General features: G+C 49.7%; 1 protein-coding gene across 5 annotated transcripts in view; it reads left to right on the forward strand.

Annotated features, from left to right (window-relative positions):
* Nucleotides 1-18,302, forward strand: part of srcin1b (SRC kinase signaling inhibitor 1b) — a 30,341-nt gene that overhangs the window by 3,518 nt on the left and 8,521 nt on the right. For 2 of the 5 annotated variants that reach the window (XM_029841665.1, XM_029841674.1), the window contains exons 2-10: nt 3,006-3,307; nt 7,434-7,460; nt 13,398-13,599; nt 13,758-13,887; nt 14,086-14,257; nt 16,498-17,411; nt 17,639-17,728; nt 17,817-17,938; nt 18,064-18,087. In XM_029841665.1, the coding sequence (XP_029697525.1) occupies nt 3,006-3,307; nt 7,434-7,460; nt 13,398-13,599; nt 13,758-13,887; nt 14,086-14,257; nt 16,498-17,411; nt 17,639-17,728; nt 17,817-17,938; nt 18,064-18,087 (1,983 nt within the window). Of the gene's footprint in view, nt 1-3,005; nt 3,308-4,685; nt 4,976-7,433; nt 7,461-13,397; nt 13,600-13,757; nt 13,888-14,085; nt 14,258-16,497; nt 17,412-17,638; nt 17,729-17,816; nt 17,939-18,063; nt 18,088-18,302 lie in introns of those variants that run through there. The other 3 variants (XM_029841679.1, XM_029841685.1, XM_029841688.1) reach the window with 3 other exon arrangements.

The following is an 18,302-nucleotide window of genomic DNA, read 5'->3' on the forward strand; positions in this document are numbered from 1 at the left end:
AACACGTTTGGTTGCATGTGACAGTAAAGGCTCTTTATGACGCTTCGCTGTGATTGTGAACGCCGCTGACGGCAACTCAGAAATCTGTTCAGAAACAGACCATGTTCCAAATATAGCCCTCGCCAATGTTGAGCGCTGATCTTGTTTGGGTTTTATTCTAATTTTTAAGTGCCTGGAGAGCTGGATATTATAATTTGAGGATGGAGGAGCGGCGTTATTTCACCCTCTCCTGCCGCCGTGCCTCCTCCTGTAATTAAAGGTTTGATTAGAGAATTTTCTGATGACGGAAAGAGGGAGTGAACGGCCAAAAGCATCAATTTCAGGAAATTTACATTATGGAAACCGGGAGATGGACACGTATATGTGGTAGGATTGAAACACGAATAAATCACACAAGAGGAGGAATAATTAGTTCTGAGCCTGATGAAAGCATGGAAGTAACAAAAGACTGAAACACACACACACACACACACACACACAGGTCTGGACATGGCCTCACGGAGGTCGTTGGAATGTGTTCCAGACAGATGAATCACAGTATCAGTGGCACAGTTCTGATCGATCCCCTGTTGTTTTTTTAGATTTGCTCACCACAGCAATGACAGAAGTGTCACGATATCGAAGGAACAATAAAGAATGGTAAGAAAAGACCATCAGGGCTGCAGCTTAGATAGAACAGTTCCAGCCCATCATCTAATGTGTGAGTTTTTACAATGATACTCAATGAATCAGAGCCGGTGATCTCCTCTGATATTTGTGGAATCCACCATAAAATGAGCTGACCCTGAAAGGTGCTTGACTATTTCATTTGGCTGCAGTGGATATTGTCAATGAAATATTTTGAACAGGAAGTTCTGGGTGAAGCCTTCACGTAAAATGAAGCGACAAGCTCCCATCTGGAGCTTCCCTGTTTTATATCACCCTTAGTTATGCTTTTATATAAATTAAAGTCTCTGTCATGGATACACGCCAGCATACCTCCACACTCCTGTTAGTGGTTTTACACCCGGGACCAAATCAAACATTTCCTCCAGCTCCTTGTCTTACTCGTGCTGTTCGGTTTCTAAAACTCACAAGAAACTCGTCTTAATTACAGGTTTGACTCCCCCTAAACTTCCCCCTCTTTGTGACATCTGCCTACTGCACAAAGCTGCTCGCGGCGTGCCCACAATGCTAACTCAGCTGGTTGCCGTGACGTCGATTCATCCTCAGAGCAGCTGATGAAATATTATCACCCATATTCCTCACCCACACCTGCTGCTCTCCGAGAGATGAGTTGGTTTGTGTTTCTCAGCCATTTCCAAACAGAAATGGGAATTGCGTCACCACGGAAACGTTAAGATGTGGAATTGTCTTGGGTTCGTTTCACCAACCAGGTCGTTTTCCTCCACAGCTGTTTCCTCTCTATCTTTAATGAAGATTAAGCCAAATGATGCGGGAAACACTGGGTATTTTTGGGTGCACTTGTGAATCTACAGATTGTCACACTCTGACAGTCACACTGGAACATGATAGCTGACCTGGTCGTCGTTCTGTTATTCCACCTGCCACTGAGCCGACTATGCCCTGGAGAACCTGCAGTCAATCAAGACTGTCGGCGTTCCCGCTGTCGTTGCATCCCGTGGCTTCCCGCCAGCAGCTAATGAAGTTAAAGGACTGGCTTCAGTGCACCCAGGTCGTTCCTTCGGGTCAATAAGATCACCACATTATAGTGCGGATCAATAACGTACACAAACTCTGGAGGCCGAGCACTGCAGAGAAGTCGGGCTGACGTATTCCGATCCTGGACCCGTCCTCCTGCACCAGGCGTCACATGACGTCGTCACATGACGTCTCCACGTCAGCCTGCTTCAGGTGTCGCTTTCACGTCAAATGATCGGTTTAACCGCTCGCCTCACCGGCCACTAGGGGGCAGTGTATCTGCCCTTGAGCGGGAAGACGTCAGTTTTGTTGACGTCTCCTCTCCTGTATTGCTTTTGACCCAGATATGAGGCGGCTCTTCTGTCATGTAGTAGCAGGAGACGTCGTATCTTCTCGCCTCCGGGCTTCGAGGCAGCCGCAGCGTGCTGCAGCTGTTTCCGCCCAGGCTGTTTAATGCTGGAGGTGTGTCAGTGTGTGCATGGAATAATGCAGCATTACTTCATTTTTATTTGTTTTAGGTGGTAAATGACTGTCTCTCCAGGACAGCACGGGGACGCTACAGGACAAAATCAATGCATTTGTGTTCGGTTCGGGTTGGTTCGTGTTCCAGTTTCTGCTCCGCTGATCAGCCTCGAGGACTTAAATGTGTTTGCACAATGGTGTGAAAAGCATTACAACAGGCGCTCAACCACGCTCGGCTTGCTGCGACGAGCCACACATATTTCATGAGCATTATTAGATTTAACAGTTGCTTATTTCATTAAATATGTATTTTTTCGGTCATGTTTTATGTAGCTGTCTGTTGGTACTGGTAGGTTTGCTTCCTGTCCAGATCTAACATTTTAAATGTTGGCAGCCATTTGTTTTTTGCATTAATTTAACTAAGTTTAAACCTTGTTTTCTTAATTAGACAATATATCATGGATTATGATGTCATGTTCTTGCCACTTCATCATGTGTTTACATGAAACATGTTTCTGCTTCCTGCACAATAAATAAATCCTTCTTCCGGGATATTAAACAACAAGCTGAATCTCACCCTTTTAATTTAAACGTCAAAAATCAGATGAGCTTGTAGAAATTATAGGAGCTGCACTTAGCAAACGCTAATTGCGTCCGATGGTGGGCTAATGGTAGCGAATGGCAGCTAGCCAGAACTGCTGGGACATGGACAGAAACTGAAGCTTCATTTAAATAACCAAAGATGGAACTGAAGAAAGGCTTATTGAAAAGTGACAGTAAATGAAGCTAATAAAGAGGGAAGGAAGTTAAGCTAACAGACGTTAGCGATGGCTATGGCGCACAGACGCACAGTCGACATTTACCTAAAAGTCTTGCTGTTCCTCTTTGTTTTGACTCTGCAGGTCGTGAGAAGAGAAAGGGTCCCATGATCTCTGCAGGTGATGCTGAATTCCAACGGGATTATCCCCTGGCTGCCAGTGGGGGGCGCCGGGGCAGGCAGTTTCCCGACAACACCAATGGCGGGTTCACGTCATCCTCCTTGGACCGACGGCACACCTCCGTGGCTGCTAAAAGCCTGGAGGCCCTGAATAACATCCACAAGGCAGACATCGAGCGACAGCGGGACGCCCTCATGGATCTCCAGAAGAACAGGTTCTCCAACAGCCCCGGCAGCATATCGCAGGGCAGCGCCGCAGGACGCCAGGTATGAGCCCTGGTATTCCTGTAGGAATATCCATAAAAAACTGAGCAAAAAAGGGGAAATGATGGTAAGATAATGAGATTTGGACGCAAGAAAGACATTTGGAGGTCATCCGGACCACTTTAGCCCTCATTTTATAATATTTGGATGATTATTGAGTTGCCAGAATGATGTTTCTTAAACGTACCACAGACATTAAGTCTTTCACAGCAAGGTTCATGAATTGGTTTCTACGGTATCGCCGACCTGATGGTCTCATGTGAGGTCTCATCCCCTTCAGTTAATTAATCAGCTCACTGTGGCATTCAGTCAGAAACCAATCTAAAAACCAGTCCACACCATCTTCATGTTGGTCCTGACTGGCTCAGTATTGTCAGATGGTGTTAAGGTCCGCACGCTTCCAGGTCCGCAGGAATCTTTTGGGCTATAAAATAGATTTGAGATGAAGTCATGGGAGATGTAGAACATCTCTCCGTAAACAAATCTAAAATGGGACCCTTTAATCGAGGGATCTTCAGTGAAACCTGCCAGAGCTCCGTGGTCCCCTCAGAGGGCTCCGTGTTCCCAGCAGCTGCTTACAGGTTCTACATCTGAACGGTTTCAGTGGCGGGTTCCGAACCCACGCCGGCGCATTAAGCGGCCAGATGCCTCCTGGTGTTGATGGACGATGTGGCGGCAGGTCAGTAATGGACGCGCTAACGGCGTCGGCACTGAAACATGACCGGGAAGTGAAGTGCGGTGAGCTGCTGAGAGCCCGAACGCCGGGCCTCTTCCCTTTGCTAAGAATCTGTCTTCGGTATGTGAACGTGGCTTCAACAGCCGTGTGAAATCACACCTCCTGCTTCTAACTTTAATTCAGAGAGATGTCAGTTGTCCAGGGTTTTACCTCCTGGCCCAAACGTCTCGCCTCATCCGTCAACTTGGTCCGCGTTTTGTCACGTGTTGTCTAAGGTGGAGGTCGCATCACAGACACGCCACAGAGACGTCAGGAGGCGGCAGACGAATATTTGAAGCGGGTTTATTTGTATTTTTCTCCCAACAGTCCTCCATCAGTCCCCATCAGTCCCGATTCCCTCGGCTCCTCCTTCCTCTCCTCCCACTCCTCGCCCATTTCATCTGCTCCGCGTCTGTTTACCTAAACCGCACCATCTTTCTCCTGTTGAAAACGGCGCTCTGAGACACGCCGACACAGGTGGAGTCTGCTGTCACCATGGCAACCCACCATTTCCCATAAAAGGCAACTGAGTGATATCATATGGTTGGCAGTGCCTGGGCTGAGGAGGGAGGCACGCGCTGTACTGAGGGAGGAAGATCGAGCGACTATAGGAGAGCCAGTGGAGGAAGGAGGGAGGGGCCATGGGTGAGAGACCCTCACGCACGGAGAGAGAGAGCAGGAAGAGAAGGAGGGGCAGGAAGAGATGCTAGCTGCGTCTTAGGTGCTACTACGGATACCATTGAGGGGGACTCTTGTGGAATCCTCGGGGCATGGGAAAGAAACCGGGACACAGCTTTTAAAAAAAAAAAAATGTAGAGGGAGGAAAAGGAAGGGGGCGGACGAGGAGCGGGAGGACGCACCAGCCGGCCGATGTGCTGCTCAATTAGCAACGGTAACTCTCCGTAACCCCCCCATCTCCACATCCTGGGCTGAGACGGTTTCTCCTGTGATGCCGCGTGAGTGACGGAAGACATGCGTGTCTTCTCCTTGTCTGCGGTAGCGCGCCTGTGTGTGGGTGAGGGCAGGGGAAACACACATCTCCTCCCTGTCTGCTGCGTGTTTGTCTGAGTGTGTGTGTGTGTGTGTGTGTGTGTGTGTGTGTGTGTGTGTTTATGGGAGGGACCGTTTGCTCCCTGACAGGCAGGTGTCGACCAGGTGTGTGTGCTGCCGCAGTGATGGCGTGTGTTCACATGTACGCAGAACAAGATCATGTGTGTGTTCAAGACCAAGCATGACTGTGCATGTGTGTGTGTGTGTGTGTGTGTGTTGGAGAGGAATGAAGGTGGACTCTGAGTGAGGGAGGGTGCTTACAAAAATGGCTACTTTGCATGCAGGTCAGGCGCGCTCTTCCCTCTGTCTTTTCTGTCTCCTGGAAGCTCCGTCCGTCTCTGCTGGGATTTCAGCTGTGATTGAAACAGCCTCCAGAATCACTCCCAGTGCGTCCACAGTTCTGAGGCCGTGCACGTTTATCAGCTGTCCTGTGGCCCCCTGTGTAAAACCTGTTCATATGTGAGCTAAACTTCCCCCTGTTTGGGCTGCGAATGAGGCTTCTCTTTTCTTTGAAAGTGAATCCAAGTGGGGATTTTATTGATTTATACTGTCAGGAACCATCCACAGATCAAGATGATGTCCCACAAAGGAAGTTATGTAACAGCTTTCAGAACTGGAGTTCATGTGAAGGTTGGCATGTTAGGATTTAACTCCTGGATGGATGGGGGGACGTTTTCTCTACCTCCTGATGTGAGGGTGGATCTCAGCTCATCGTATAAGCACCTGTAATAGGGCGTCAACTTCAAACAACGAGTTTAATTACCTTAAATCAGCAGCTGGAATAGAAATCTGTTCATCTGACTGATTTAGTCACATGACATGTTTTCCTCTATGCAGTCACATTGATAAAAAGGTGGGGGTGGGGGGCAGATCTAACATGGACGAAGAGCTTTTTCCTCTGGTGAATGAAAACATGAATGTAGGGAGCCTGAGCCCCAACCAGTGTCTGCAGGTCTGCAGTAATGACTGCTAGGTGATCATAATGGCATCTAAATTTAATATACTAGATAAATATGAAAATTTCTGTGCAGAAATGACGTTCACGGCGCATGCTAGCACGTGCATGCCCTTTAGATGAGCCGGGAACCCTCCAGGGTGATGAAACTCGTCAGATATGAGGACTGAGGGCTGCAGATCTGAGGGTTTCTGTTTGATTAAGCAGATAGTTGGCGTCCAGGCGACACCAGAACATCGGCTCAAACCAAACCGAAGCCCTCCAAGCGCGTCACTCCGACCAGAGAGAGGATCCGCTCTCCTGCGGCAGACGTGACGGAGCGGAGCGATGGGAGGTGTTGATAGTGTTTGGAGACGCAGACAGTTTAAAGTAGCTCTGAAAGTCGTTATTGAGATGATTCCCTGATGCTGCTCACCCGGAACACGCTGACAGAGGTGCTCGTCTCTTCCCCCTGAGCTCGGGGAAAATGACTTTGAGCAGTTTTCCTTGTGTTCCACCACCGATCACCTCTGTCGGGGACCAAAAAACTACAAAAGGGAGTTATTTGCTGTTTGAGATTAAGCGATAAGAACCATCTCGAAACGTTTCATCCGACAGTTGAGGAAAACACACAGGTCTTGTGTTTTTTTGGGGGGTTATTTTTGGATTTGTTTTATTTACTTTTAACACTTTGTCTAACACGATCTTTTCGGCTCATCTCTTAACCGATGAGTGACAACGATCTTTTCAGGTGGATTCCTAAGAGTCCCCACTGTGAAAGTGGAAACAAATGTTTGAATTCTGGGCAGCGGCGGCTTAGCGACGGCAGAATTACGAGGTTGTTCTGGGCTGTGATTGATGTCGGCGCAGATCAAACGCAGGAAAACGGTCCAAAAGCACACAGGATTACACACGAGTGTCTCCGCGTCCCTTTTTAGCAGCTAGCAGTTGCTAATTCAACACATTATTGGACGCAGGAAATGTCACGTTGCAGCACATTTGCAGCCTGCGGCGCCGCGTCTTAAACATTCAGATAAAGTAAAATGGCAGCTTTCTAATCCGGAGCCGGTGCGCCGCCTTAATCCCGCTCCTGGATCGGTGCCAGCGAGCGGGAGCCGGAGCAAGAGCCGGGTCCGGCCGGGCCGCCGGTCTCCGGCGAAGTCACGGTAAACATCACGACGCCTTTCTGAGGAAGCAATTACAAGCAATTAAAGAGCAATTACCAAGGCGGTGAAGGGCGGCGCAACTTAGCGTGGATATCATCACAGTTACGAGGCCACGGTCTCATCGGGCAAAAACATCAACTCGCGCGGCGTTCCAGCTTCAGATCCGCCGGTTCTTCGTGTTTCGCAGCTAAGCTGAAGAGAAAATGTCTCACTTGTTCTTTTCTTCTCTCCCCCCTTTGTCTCCTTTTCCTTCTCCCCCCTCAGCAGCAGCCAAACTACTGGAGCTTCAAGGTCAGTGCCAACGTGGTGTTTGTTTGAATCTGTTGCTGTGTGTGCTCCCAGCCCCGATGGGGGAACGTCCCCCCATGTCTGCATGCCTGTCTGACTCCATCCCTGTTAGCGCTGGTCCCGTTTCCGTCTCGTTGAAGCGCTTTTGTCGGGCGTGCCGCCCGAATTCCAGTCAGAAAAATGATGTTTCTCCCGCGGCCTCCGACCGGGATCGATCACACGACTCGTTCCAACTGTCATGCCGCACTTGGATTGATCAGAGGAGAGACAGGTCATACGTCGAGGAACTCAGGAAATCATTCCTAATGACGATCCAGAAGAATTCCCGCTGTAAGGGGGGCGTTTAATCCATTTATTGCTGCACAGTGTTTCACACGGAGGCAAATTATTATTAGCATGAACCCAAGTGCCACGTGATGAACGTGGGGTCAATATTCATGGGTTTTCTGTTTAGAGGCGCCACAGGAGCTCATTCCTTACTGTCAGGTTAGCCGGTGAACCAGGTCTCCACCTTCTCTGAGTATCGGTGCTACAGTAAACTGCTTTTCCCAGCAGTTTATACAACAGGGAGGCGCGTTGTTCTGCAGGTCTACCATCGAACCATCAGAAGCCAACTGAATCAAATCAATAATCTCATCACTCCGCCAGCAGGATATCGCAGCTTTCTGTTTGAGAGACTTGAGAGCCTTCATTCTCCCCAGTGGAGGAATCGAGGTGACTAACTTCACCTGCTGACCTTCGTTTAGCACCCGCGCGTGCTGGAGTGAGACGTCTCACAAACGTGCGGACTCGCACTCCCGCGGCCCCTCGGGGAAAATTTAGCTGCTTGTGTGATCAGTCCCACGTGGCCCCGGCTAAAACAAACACACACACCCTGAATTGTGAAGGTGCTGCTAATGTGTTTGACTGTTTGAGGCCCCGGGCCAGTTACACCTGAGTTATTATTTGATTAGCAGAGGCTCAGCGCTGGTGTAGCGATGGAGGCTGTGAAAAGGAACTCCGCACCTTCCTCACAGTAATGTGACTAATTTGGACTGCATTAGTCTCCTGACATGATAGCAAAGTGTGAGAGACGGGATTAGTTAACAAAAGAGGGAATTCAAAGCCAGACGTCGGGCCATTCGGTGACGGACGAGCTTTTTCTCGTGGATCTCTGCACCGGTCGGGTCTGAAAATGCGCCCGTTCAACGGCACCTTGAACTGTGGCTTTCAGAGACGGTGCCGAGAAATGATGCAGGGGAAGCTGTTGGAGTCTGAATCCAGTAAAGCAGCAGAACTTGTGCACCTGCACCCTTGGTGTGGTCTAATCTTTCAGGGGCTCCAGGCTTGTTTAAAGCTGCAGCCGTGAACGTGGCTGCCGGCCTGGTTCCTCTTACGTTTTAAATAAAGCAAGCGAAGCTTCAGTCCGGACAGTTCAGTGTGACAAACCCTTTTTTTCCACACCAAAGTCAGTCTAACTCAACTTTAAACTGTGTTTAAAGGTCCAATTTTTGTTGGACTGAGGAGGCACAATCGTCAAAATGTGACGATTGAAGCCCGAAATGCCCGGATTCAAATTTCAGCCACTGCGGCGTTTTAACAAACGATGCGTGTTAAATTGACCCAAAATTAAAATGTCACTGTTTCCACCTCAGCTGCTCTGTAAAGAGTAACAAAAGAGGGTGATGTGAGATTAAAGCGACTCCAGCGCGGCTCCGGGGGAGACGGCACCGTCGTGCAGATGCCAACACAGTCAGCATATTAAGCATGGAACTAAATGATATTCTGAAAGGCTCTTTGCATATCTGCTGCTGATCCAACAATTATCAACCCCACTGACGTTTAATTGGAAGCCAGACAATGAAAATCTGCTGAACTTAATCCAACCTGAAGGTTTCATAGAGGTTCGAAATGTTCCGGTCCAAATATGTGTTACAAAGGATTCAAAGTTCTGCTGCACACAGATGTTTCACACGCAGAACAGGTGGAAAACAAACAACCGCATTGGAAAAAAATAGAATTTAGAATTTTGGACTAAGTGTAACTTTGCTTTATTTGTATTTTGAGATGGAACGTGGGGCTTTACTGCTGGTACCAGCAGGGGGCGCTGATCTGTCTGGCGACGGGCAATTGAAGAGAAACAGTCGGTGACAACCCGGATCCGCTTTGGTGCGTTTATGGGATGTATTATAACGGCCACTTTCTGAGGTCTGAAGATTTCAGTGGGTTTAAGAGACAGAAGCAACAAATCTGACTCTTTCACAGTGACACAGCTGAAACCACGAGGAAGCTGCTGCTTATCTCTGGGCCGTGGTCGCGGTTATTGGTTGTTTACCCGGACGCGCGACCTGTTGACGACGGCGTGATCACTCACACACACTTGACTTTCACCCTGTTCGTCTGACTGAGATGGCTGATGGTCTGATTCAGGATCAGTTATCGCTCTCTGTCCTCCCTGGGAGTCTCGTCTGTTCTTCCTGCCCCTGCAGCAGTACTCTGCTCTGTGTGTGTGTGTGTGTGTGTGTGTGTAATAGACCCCCACTGCTCCCCTTTGATGTTTCAGTGTTTTGCCCGCTCACTTAATACGCGCCTGCTACTCCCTCAGCAAAAACACACCAGAGATTAGCAACAATTACGCCGTCGTGCTCGTTTTCCTGCTGGTGAGGAGCATCCTGGTGGTCAGCAAAGCTGTAATTACACATGAAGTATGCATTTATTACACTAATCCTTTAGAGACCCCCCCCCCCCCGTTGCATGTTGGTGCTGGTCCTGCCCGGCACTGAAGCTGATTGGCTGGGTCCGCCGTCCTGCTGACACTGTCACATGTACACAATGGAGCAGAGAGCTGCATAATTCTCCATTTTCACTGCTCAGCGACTCACTTCTGCAGTTATTATCGCTCCATTTTGTGCTCTTGTCTTCATGAGGAATGGCCTAAGTACCTAACAGCACCTCCTCATCTCCTGTGGAATTCAGAGGAACGTTCCAGAACAGGAAAACTGTCACCGGCACTCCACTTATAGATCAGCTCATTTATCACCGTTATTATGAGCCTGCCGGCCGCTACCGCTGGGTAGCGTTACCATAGAGACAAAGCAGAGGAGATGCTCAACGAGACAGAACCAAAACCGAAGCGTCGGAAGGGTTAAAGTGGGGGAATCTCGTGGTTCTTTCAGGATATTCAGCAAAGAGGAGCCTGATTAGATTGATGAGCAGATGACCTTGTGGTGGCAGGAGGGAGGCGACCCAGCAGCACGTTGTTTGTGGAGCCTCGTTGCCATGTTGCCGGCAGTTATTGATGTCAGAACTCGGCCGCTTCGTGACTTTCAGGACCTGCACCGACGACACGATCGAAGGTGATCAGATCTGAAGTCAGCAGTCCCTGACGGAACCCTGACGGAACCCTGACGGAACCCTGACGGAACCCTGAACCACAGCAAATGTTTGCATCACCTTCTGTCACGTCCGGAACGTTAAGGCCCTTCAATTCTTTGCGGGCCATGCGAACATTTTAGCTTAAACCATTTAAAGCACAACTGTAATTTTAATCATCTTAAATAATCCCTTCAGTCCTTTACATTTTTTTTGCTATAATTTAGTTCAGCTCGGCACCAAATAAACTGTCGACGGTGCAGTTTTTTTTTTAAAGAGGAAATCCTCAGCACAATAGCTCGCTAGCAAGTCCTCGCCTCTGCGAGGAGCTTTGTGCGACATCAGGGAGTCTGGAAGCTTCGGTTTCCCTGACTTTAACCAGCCTGTTCCAGGCAACCCCAGGATACCCCGGCCATATCTGCCCCAGTGAGCTAGCTCAGCGCTAACCCCTTTAAACAAATGTTTTTGTTGCCCTTGTGCTGTTTGGCTGTAGATATGACGATCTGCTCTAAATCGCTCCTCCCCAGTCGGCGGGATGCAGGCGTGCGCTCCAGCGCTGAAAGGCTTAGGCGTGCTGCAGAGCTGCCTCGCTGGTGTGGCGTCGAGGCGCGTGGCCAGAATCGTTTACTGACACTTCACCGCCAAGAATGTGGGGATCAAAAATCGACTGAAGGTTTCTGTGGATTCGAGGAGAGGGGACGTAAACCGGGGACAGATGATGTAAAGCGATGTTATGTTAGAAGCTCCGACGCAGGCGTGGCGTTCGGGGCACAGGAAGCTTCAGACTCTGATTGGCTCGCTCGCTCAAGGTCATGTGACCAGCCAGGTTCCCTCATCTCTTGAATGATTTGACCCTGGGTTGATCGGTTTGACCTTCAGCCAGACGTGTGGAGCGGCAGCGTGAGAACTGGAACCAGAGCGGCTCACCTGCTCCTCCTCCCAGCTCTGGGCCCTTAACTCATTCTTCACAGCTGCTTTGGAAAAACACCAGTTCGCACGATTTTTAACAGTTTGACATGGAAAGGAATGATACAGCATTTAGAGATGCTCGACAGCTGCGTGTGTGTGTGTGTGTGTGTGTGTGTGTTTTGATTGAGTGCTGCAGCTGTGCAGCATCTATCAGAGCTCCTGCCACTTCACTGCTGGGAAATCTGGGAAAGTTTGAGGACGTGTGCGTCGCCTTAAACGAGCAGGGAACCTTTTATTGTGTTTTGGGGGTTTTTTTTTGGGAGAGAAGCTGATGAAGCAGAAGAGACGTGCACAGATCTCTCCATCAAGCTGCTGTGAGTAGAGCACCAGGTCACCCGTGAGGGCTCATTCTAAGCTTAAAATCGAACTTTTAACCTCAAAAAGGACCAGCCAAAATGACCTCACTTTGCTAATGAAGTGCATAGTCTGACACACACACACACACACACACACACACACACACACACACACACACACACACACACCAACTAACGTCCTAACTAAATAGTTTGATGTATGTTGGCTCTAGTTTTAAATTTGAACCCTTTGTGAGAAACAGTTTGGTTTCTTTGTGTTGAAATGATCAGTGGTGCATTTTCAGCTGTAACCTCAGCAGCACAAACAGACTTCACAGAACAATAGAACTGAACATCTGACTGACTGTTTCACACAAAGGCTCATTCGTGTCAAAGTGACAGTTTGGTTTTTGAGTGGATCCCAGTCAGTTTAACAAAGATACAGACACGGATCTCTCCTGGTTCTGTCCAAGTTCTACACACACTTTCACATGGAGGTGAAATGAATCCCATTTTAGCTATATAATGTAAACATAAACCTGGTGATCTTCAAAGGTTTGCTGCTGTCCTCACCTGGACAGGTGACGTCTGCAGATGTCCCCTCAGGGTTCTCGTGTTCCTCTCCACCGACCCAACTGTCCTGTGTTTGGTAAAGCTTTCGTCACATTTTGCTGTCGACTATGTGAGAAAATCTTTTTCTTTTACACTCAACTGGCACGTTGGAGTGTGCGTGTTCGCTTTTACTACATATTGAGGACCACAATCCTCATTGTAGAGGAAAACAGGGCCACGATTGTGAGGCGGGGCCATTTTGATGGACCCCACAGCTTCAAAGGGCTGTTTGAGGTTCAAGACGTGGTTTGAAGGTTGAAGGTCGACTTGTGGGTGTTAGTTGTGATGGTTAAGATTAGGGCACGGAGCTGAGTAATGTCCATAAAGGTCCTCACAAAGATAGAAACACAAGGATGCATGTGTGCCTGAGCTTGGGTGTATATGAATGACGTCTGCAGAGATCCTGTGGAATCGAAAAAATCAAAGAGCAGCTCTGCAGATTTGATCCACTGAGCCCTTTTCCGTCTCCATGTTTGAGGTCATCTGAAGCTGAACGTCGTTCTGGAATGTTTGAACCTTTTTTCCCAGCCCATCCATCATTTATTATCCTCATGTAGCCGTTAAACCCGTCTCAGTCTGGTCTCTCCTGGGTTTCAGGACTGCAGGAGGCCTGAGTGTCTGTCTGTGGAACCTGCTTTTGTTCTCTGGTCCCAAACCAGGAAGAAGATTCTGTGGAGGATTGACGGAGGAATTTTTCCCCTTTGTCTTGCAGACTCGCACTCCTCGCGTGACCAGACTCAGCCCGCCACAGCCGGCTCTCGCTGACCAGGCCAACAGGGTGTCCTTTGCCTCGACAGAAAATCTGGAGACCATGTCCGAGCCCGACATCCCCATCGGCTTCAACCGCATGAACCGGCTCCGGCAGAGCCTGCCGCTGACCCGCTCGTCCAGCCACGCCAAGCTGAGAGCGCCAGGTCAGACTCACTCTCAGGAATTTCTCCCTGGTGAAGCTCGGAGAATGAAATAAAAATGACCCTTCCGCTCTGTTTCCATCCCCATGTTCAAATCTTCATTAACCCCCATAACAACCACCGTGGATCTCCCTCATTGCTCCTCCCACCCATAAATGCAGGGATCTTGTTCCTCCAGCTCGGAGAGGAGACGCGCAGGGTGCACCTGACCCACGAGCTGACCAGCCTGGATACCCTGAGGGCCCTCATCGTGCACATGTTCCCCCAGAGGCTCACCATGGCCATGCTCAGGTACCAGAGCATGCAGAGCTCATGCTACAGTGCAGTTAATGAGAGTCCTCTCTCTCATATTGTCATGGAGTCAGGTGATCATCTGGTGCCCCCGTTAGCGTGTAAATGGCTGTACGGCGCCGATTGTTAGCGTCTAACGGGATTCCAGGGACTCTTGATCTGAGTTTGATTATTTGGACGATGAATATTGATTCGCAGGTCTCCCAGCACGGCTCTGCTGATCAAAGATCAGACCCGCAACATCTTCTACGAGCTGGAGGACCCGCGGGACGTTCAAGACCGCTGCGTGATTAAGATTTACTGCAAAGAACCCATCTACGGCACCTACCCTGGACACCACAACCCTCACCTGGCTAACGGAGACCTGCGGGTGAGTAACGAGCGCTACCGGGCAGCCAGCGCTGTCAGTGATTCAGTTTCTCCCAAGAACTTCTGTTTACAGTAGTTTTGCGTCGTTTCGGTGCAAAAAAGTAAAGTGAAGAGAAACTAATTCTGCTTCGCGCTCAACTTTTCCTTCATTACTAATTTACAACCTTCCCGCAGCTCGATTTGCTCTGAAATGAGAAACTAAAGATTTTATTTTCTCCTGTCAAGAGCAAATAATTGCAGTTTTAAAAACATCATTCACGTGTAAGTCAGTGTGATGAAGGAGTCATGTGATCTGTACTGATACCGGACCTTAAACGCATCACCAAAGGCTGGAAAATGGCAGCTATGTGGTTCATCTGAGGACTCCAGCCCCACCATGAAGCCCTTAAAACTGCTCCTAATCGAGGTTTAGCTTCCATGAACAGTAATCCAGTCAGAATGGCGTTTTACTGTCCTCTCATACGTGCGTAAATGGCGTGCCTGTGTGCGTTTGATAATTGGGGCTGACGTCACAGACGCTGACCTACCGGCCTCTGGTGGGGTTTCGTTCCAGGAACAGAGAGTATACAGAGTCAGACTGGCTCTGGCTTTGATTATTCAGCTGTGTCGGCGTTGAGAGGAGAACTGTCGACATCACTGTTGTGTGTGATCCTCCATTTTTGTGGCGGCTGGAACCTAAACCTTGCAACATGCGCCCCGTTAGCCTCGGTTCATCAGTCTGCCTGTCATCAGAGGGGCGAACACTGATGCTTCTAGAGCAGAGTAAAGACTCCTGAAGGGTTTAGAGCCCTTTTCTGTCTAATTACGCCATTTCTGGGTGTATTTCTGCTTCCACGGAATCGGCCACAATCGTTTGGGACAGCTTGGTTATTCCCTGAGAGGTGTGTGTGTGTGTGTGTGTGTGTGTGTGATGTGCGGGTCACTGTCAGCTGTCTGGTTTTCGAGGTCAGCTCTCCGTCATCGGATGGTCAGATGGCTCTGTGGCTCCACACTCATTCCCCATGTTTTACAGCCTCCTCTCACCTGCAGCTTTACCTTGAGCGTGATGTGTGTGTGAGCTGTGTCGCAGCTCCTGCCAGCTTCAAGGTGAACCGCTAGGACGCCCGTGTGTGTGTGTGTGTGTGTGTGTGTGTGTGCCAGCAGAGCTGAGATCATTCTTGATTGCGGAGCGCAGAAGCGTGACATGGCCCCTCTGACACGGGGAGCGGGGTGGGCGTGGTTTAAAGACCGGGTGGATTGACAGGTCCTCCCCCTACAGGACGCCACGCGAGGAACCTTTCAGCATCGTACCTGCAGTGGTTCTGGTGTCTTCAGGGGGCCCCGGAGGTGGAACCAAACGTCTGCGTATTCAGCACTGCTGAAGGATGATGTCGCTGCAAGGCTGTTGCTAAGATACGAGATGGAAGATGATGGCACTTGAGCTATTAGTCTGCTGCAGGGTGGTCCACAGGGTGCTGAGGCCAAGGGGCCTGTGTGGAAATAATGTTTGTTTTTTTCTATTAGCATCATTTGCAGGAGAATTGCTGAGAGCTGTTTGAGATTAATTAGCAAAAGATAAACCGGGTTAAAGGCTTTATCCAGGTCCAGGATCAAGAATCTGATTGAAATGTTAAACAGACGGGGTAAAGCGAGTGACTTATAACTATATCAGAGTGTTTAATGAACAAAGAAGAAAAGGTTTCTCAGTTATTACTTTTGTATTTTTACTTATATGTTAACTAACAGCAGTGACGTTTTCAATGTAAAATAAAGTTAGCAGAGCTGATCTATCAATTTGTGGATTTTTTTCAAATTAATTGATTATTTGATTTCTTAGATTCAATAAAAAGAAAACAATTCTCTTTAAAAAGATAAGAAAACCTTTGAAAATCGACGCTCTTAAGCAGAAAACACAGTAGAGTTAATCCTGCCACAGAAGCTAAATCAGACAGATGTTAGCAGATGTGTAACATTAAAGTGTTGCTTTAAAAACACACCACCATGGTTCATTTCTCTTTCTTCATGCTCATAAAGTGTATTATCATCATCATCTTCATTAATAGTCATGTTTATGTGGAAAATCTCTCTCTGGGGCTGTGAAGTCTTAACCCAACAATTAATTTCCAATTTGCAGTTGAATGAAAGTTCCCGGTGATTTAAGCTCTCTGGCGGAGCATAAATTTCCCACCTTGTTGATCACTTTCATTCCTTTCTTGAAGTAAAACTTGTAATTGATTACTTTATTCTCACTGTGTCCTCTAGAGGGAGATGGTTTACGCGCCGCAGGATTCCCCTTCCAGCCGTCGCCTCGGTAACCCGGCTATGTCTTCCCAGCACTCCTCGTCCTCGGCGTCCCCTCAGGGCTCGCCGTCCCGCGCTCGCCTCCTCTACAGCAGCAGCAGTAGGCCGTCTTCCTACGCGGGGCCGCCCCATCACACCCACTCCCTGCCGCACCCGTCCTCCCAGTCCCACCACTCCTCCCCCCACCAGCAGCTCCACCAGCCGCACCACGCCCAACAGGCCTTCGCTGCCTCCTCCAGCGCCATCCTGGAGCGCAGGGATGTAAAGCCCGACGACGAGGTGGTCGGGTCCAGGAGCATGGTGCTGCTGCGAGGAGACGAGCGAGCTGGAGGTGGGATCTATGCCGACCCCTACTCTATGGGCCCCGAGACCAGTCGCCTCAGCCTTGCCGGAGGCCCCCACTCCCCCTTACCGTCCAGGGCAGACCCCTACGGTTCCTTATATAGGCGTGGGGGGGGAGCAGGTGCTGGTTCGGTGCGGTCCCTCACCTCTTATTCAGCAGCCGCACTGCAAGGAGAGTTGATGGAATCTGGCGCCCTCTACAGGCCAGGAGGACCACTCTACAGCGACGGCTATGCCGCCTCCATGTTGGCGATGGGGTTGAGGGTGCCGCCGCCATCTTCCCCACAGAAGATACCCGACATGAGGGATTCATACACAGGCTCCATTCCTGGGAGGGGCTCACCCGGGAGGCAGAGTTTGAGGAGGGACTCTGTCACCTCCTCAGTGTTCGGGGACAGTCCAAAAGCCAGGGGTCAGGGTCCAGGGTTGGGTCTCACTGCGGAGCAGCTCTGCCTGATGGCCGGTCCTGGAGGAGAGGGAGGGGGCGCCGGGGGGTTCGGCTCGCCTCTGCTGGGGAACGAGACGGAGACCAGGTAACGCCTTTGTACATATTGGATTGTGTCTGTGCAGCGGGGGCGGCAGCGACCCGGACTGAACCACAGTGACGGTGTGAAAAACACCATCCTGCGCTCGTCTCCGCCGGATCTGAGGACCAGACGGATGAATTTTCCTGTCAAAGAAACGATTATTGCAACAAAGTGCCGAGGTTACTACGCGGACACCTGAGCAGAGTTCGATTTCTGCCTCTCTGTGTGTGCAGGGAGCGAATGGAGGCCATGGAGAAGCAGATCGCGAGCCTGACCGGTCTGCTGCAGCGAGTCCTGAGCCGAGCGCCTGAGGCAGACAGCCCGTAAGACAAGCATGTACCCCCCCACACCCCCCCCCCCACACCCCTACACATCGAGTTCTCCTAGATCCTGAACATTTGCGTCTTCCAGGGAGAAGATGGAGTCGGCCAGCGACGGCTCAGGAACTGACCGTAAGTCTGTCGCACCTCCCCGAGTCAAACTAAACACAGCCCGCCCCGCCTCGCCGCCGCTGACGCCCGTCCGCCACATAGGTCGACCGCACTTCCTGTCCTCCAGCAGACACGTGCAATTCTGACAGTGCCCCACATGCAATGCAACGTTTGACTGTGCTAGCGTCTTCATGCTTTGTAATCGCTGCTCATGCTTCTTGTTTTAGCTGGACGAAGTAAAAAAAAGACAGGTAGCTATGTATATCGTACCTGCCCCCCCCCCCATCACCCCCTCTGTCTGGATCCCCGTCAGCTCCAACAACCGTGTTTGTTTGTTCTGAAGGACTGTCCTCCCTCTCAGCTGGTGTCCTTCACACTTGTTCTGTGTTTTGGAGTTGCATTATTCTTAAACAAAAGTGTTTTTTTTTTTTTTTTTGCTTTTTAAATTTATTTTACCCTTTGAGGT

Source organism: Takifugu rubripes, chromosome 1 (genome assembly GCF_901000725.2).
Source record: "Takifugu rubripes chromosome 1, fTakRub1.2, whole genome shotgun sequence".
Lineage (NCBI taxonomy): Eukaryota > Metazoa > Chordata > Actinopteri > Tetraodontiformes > Tetraodontidae > Takifugu > Takifugu rubripes.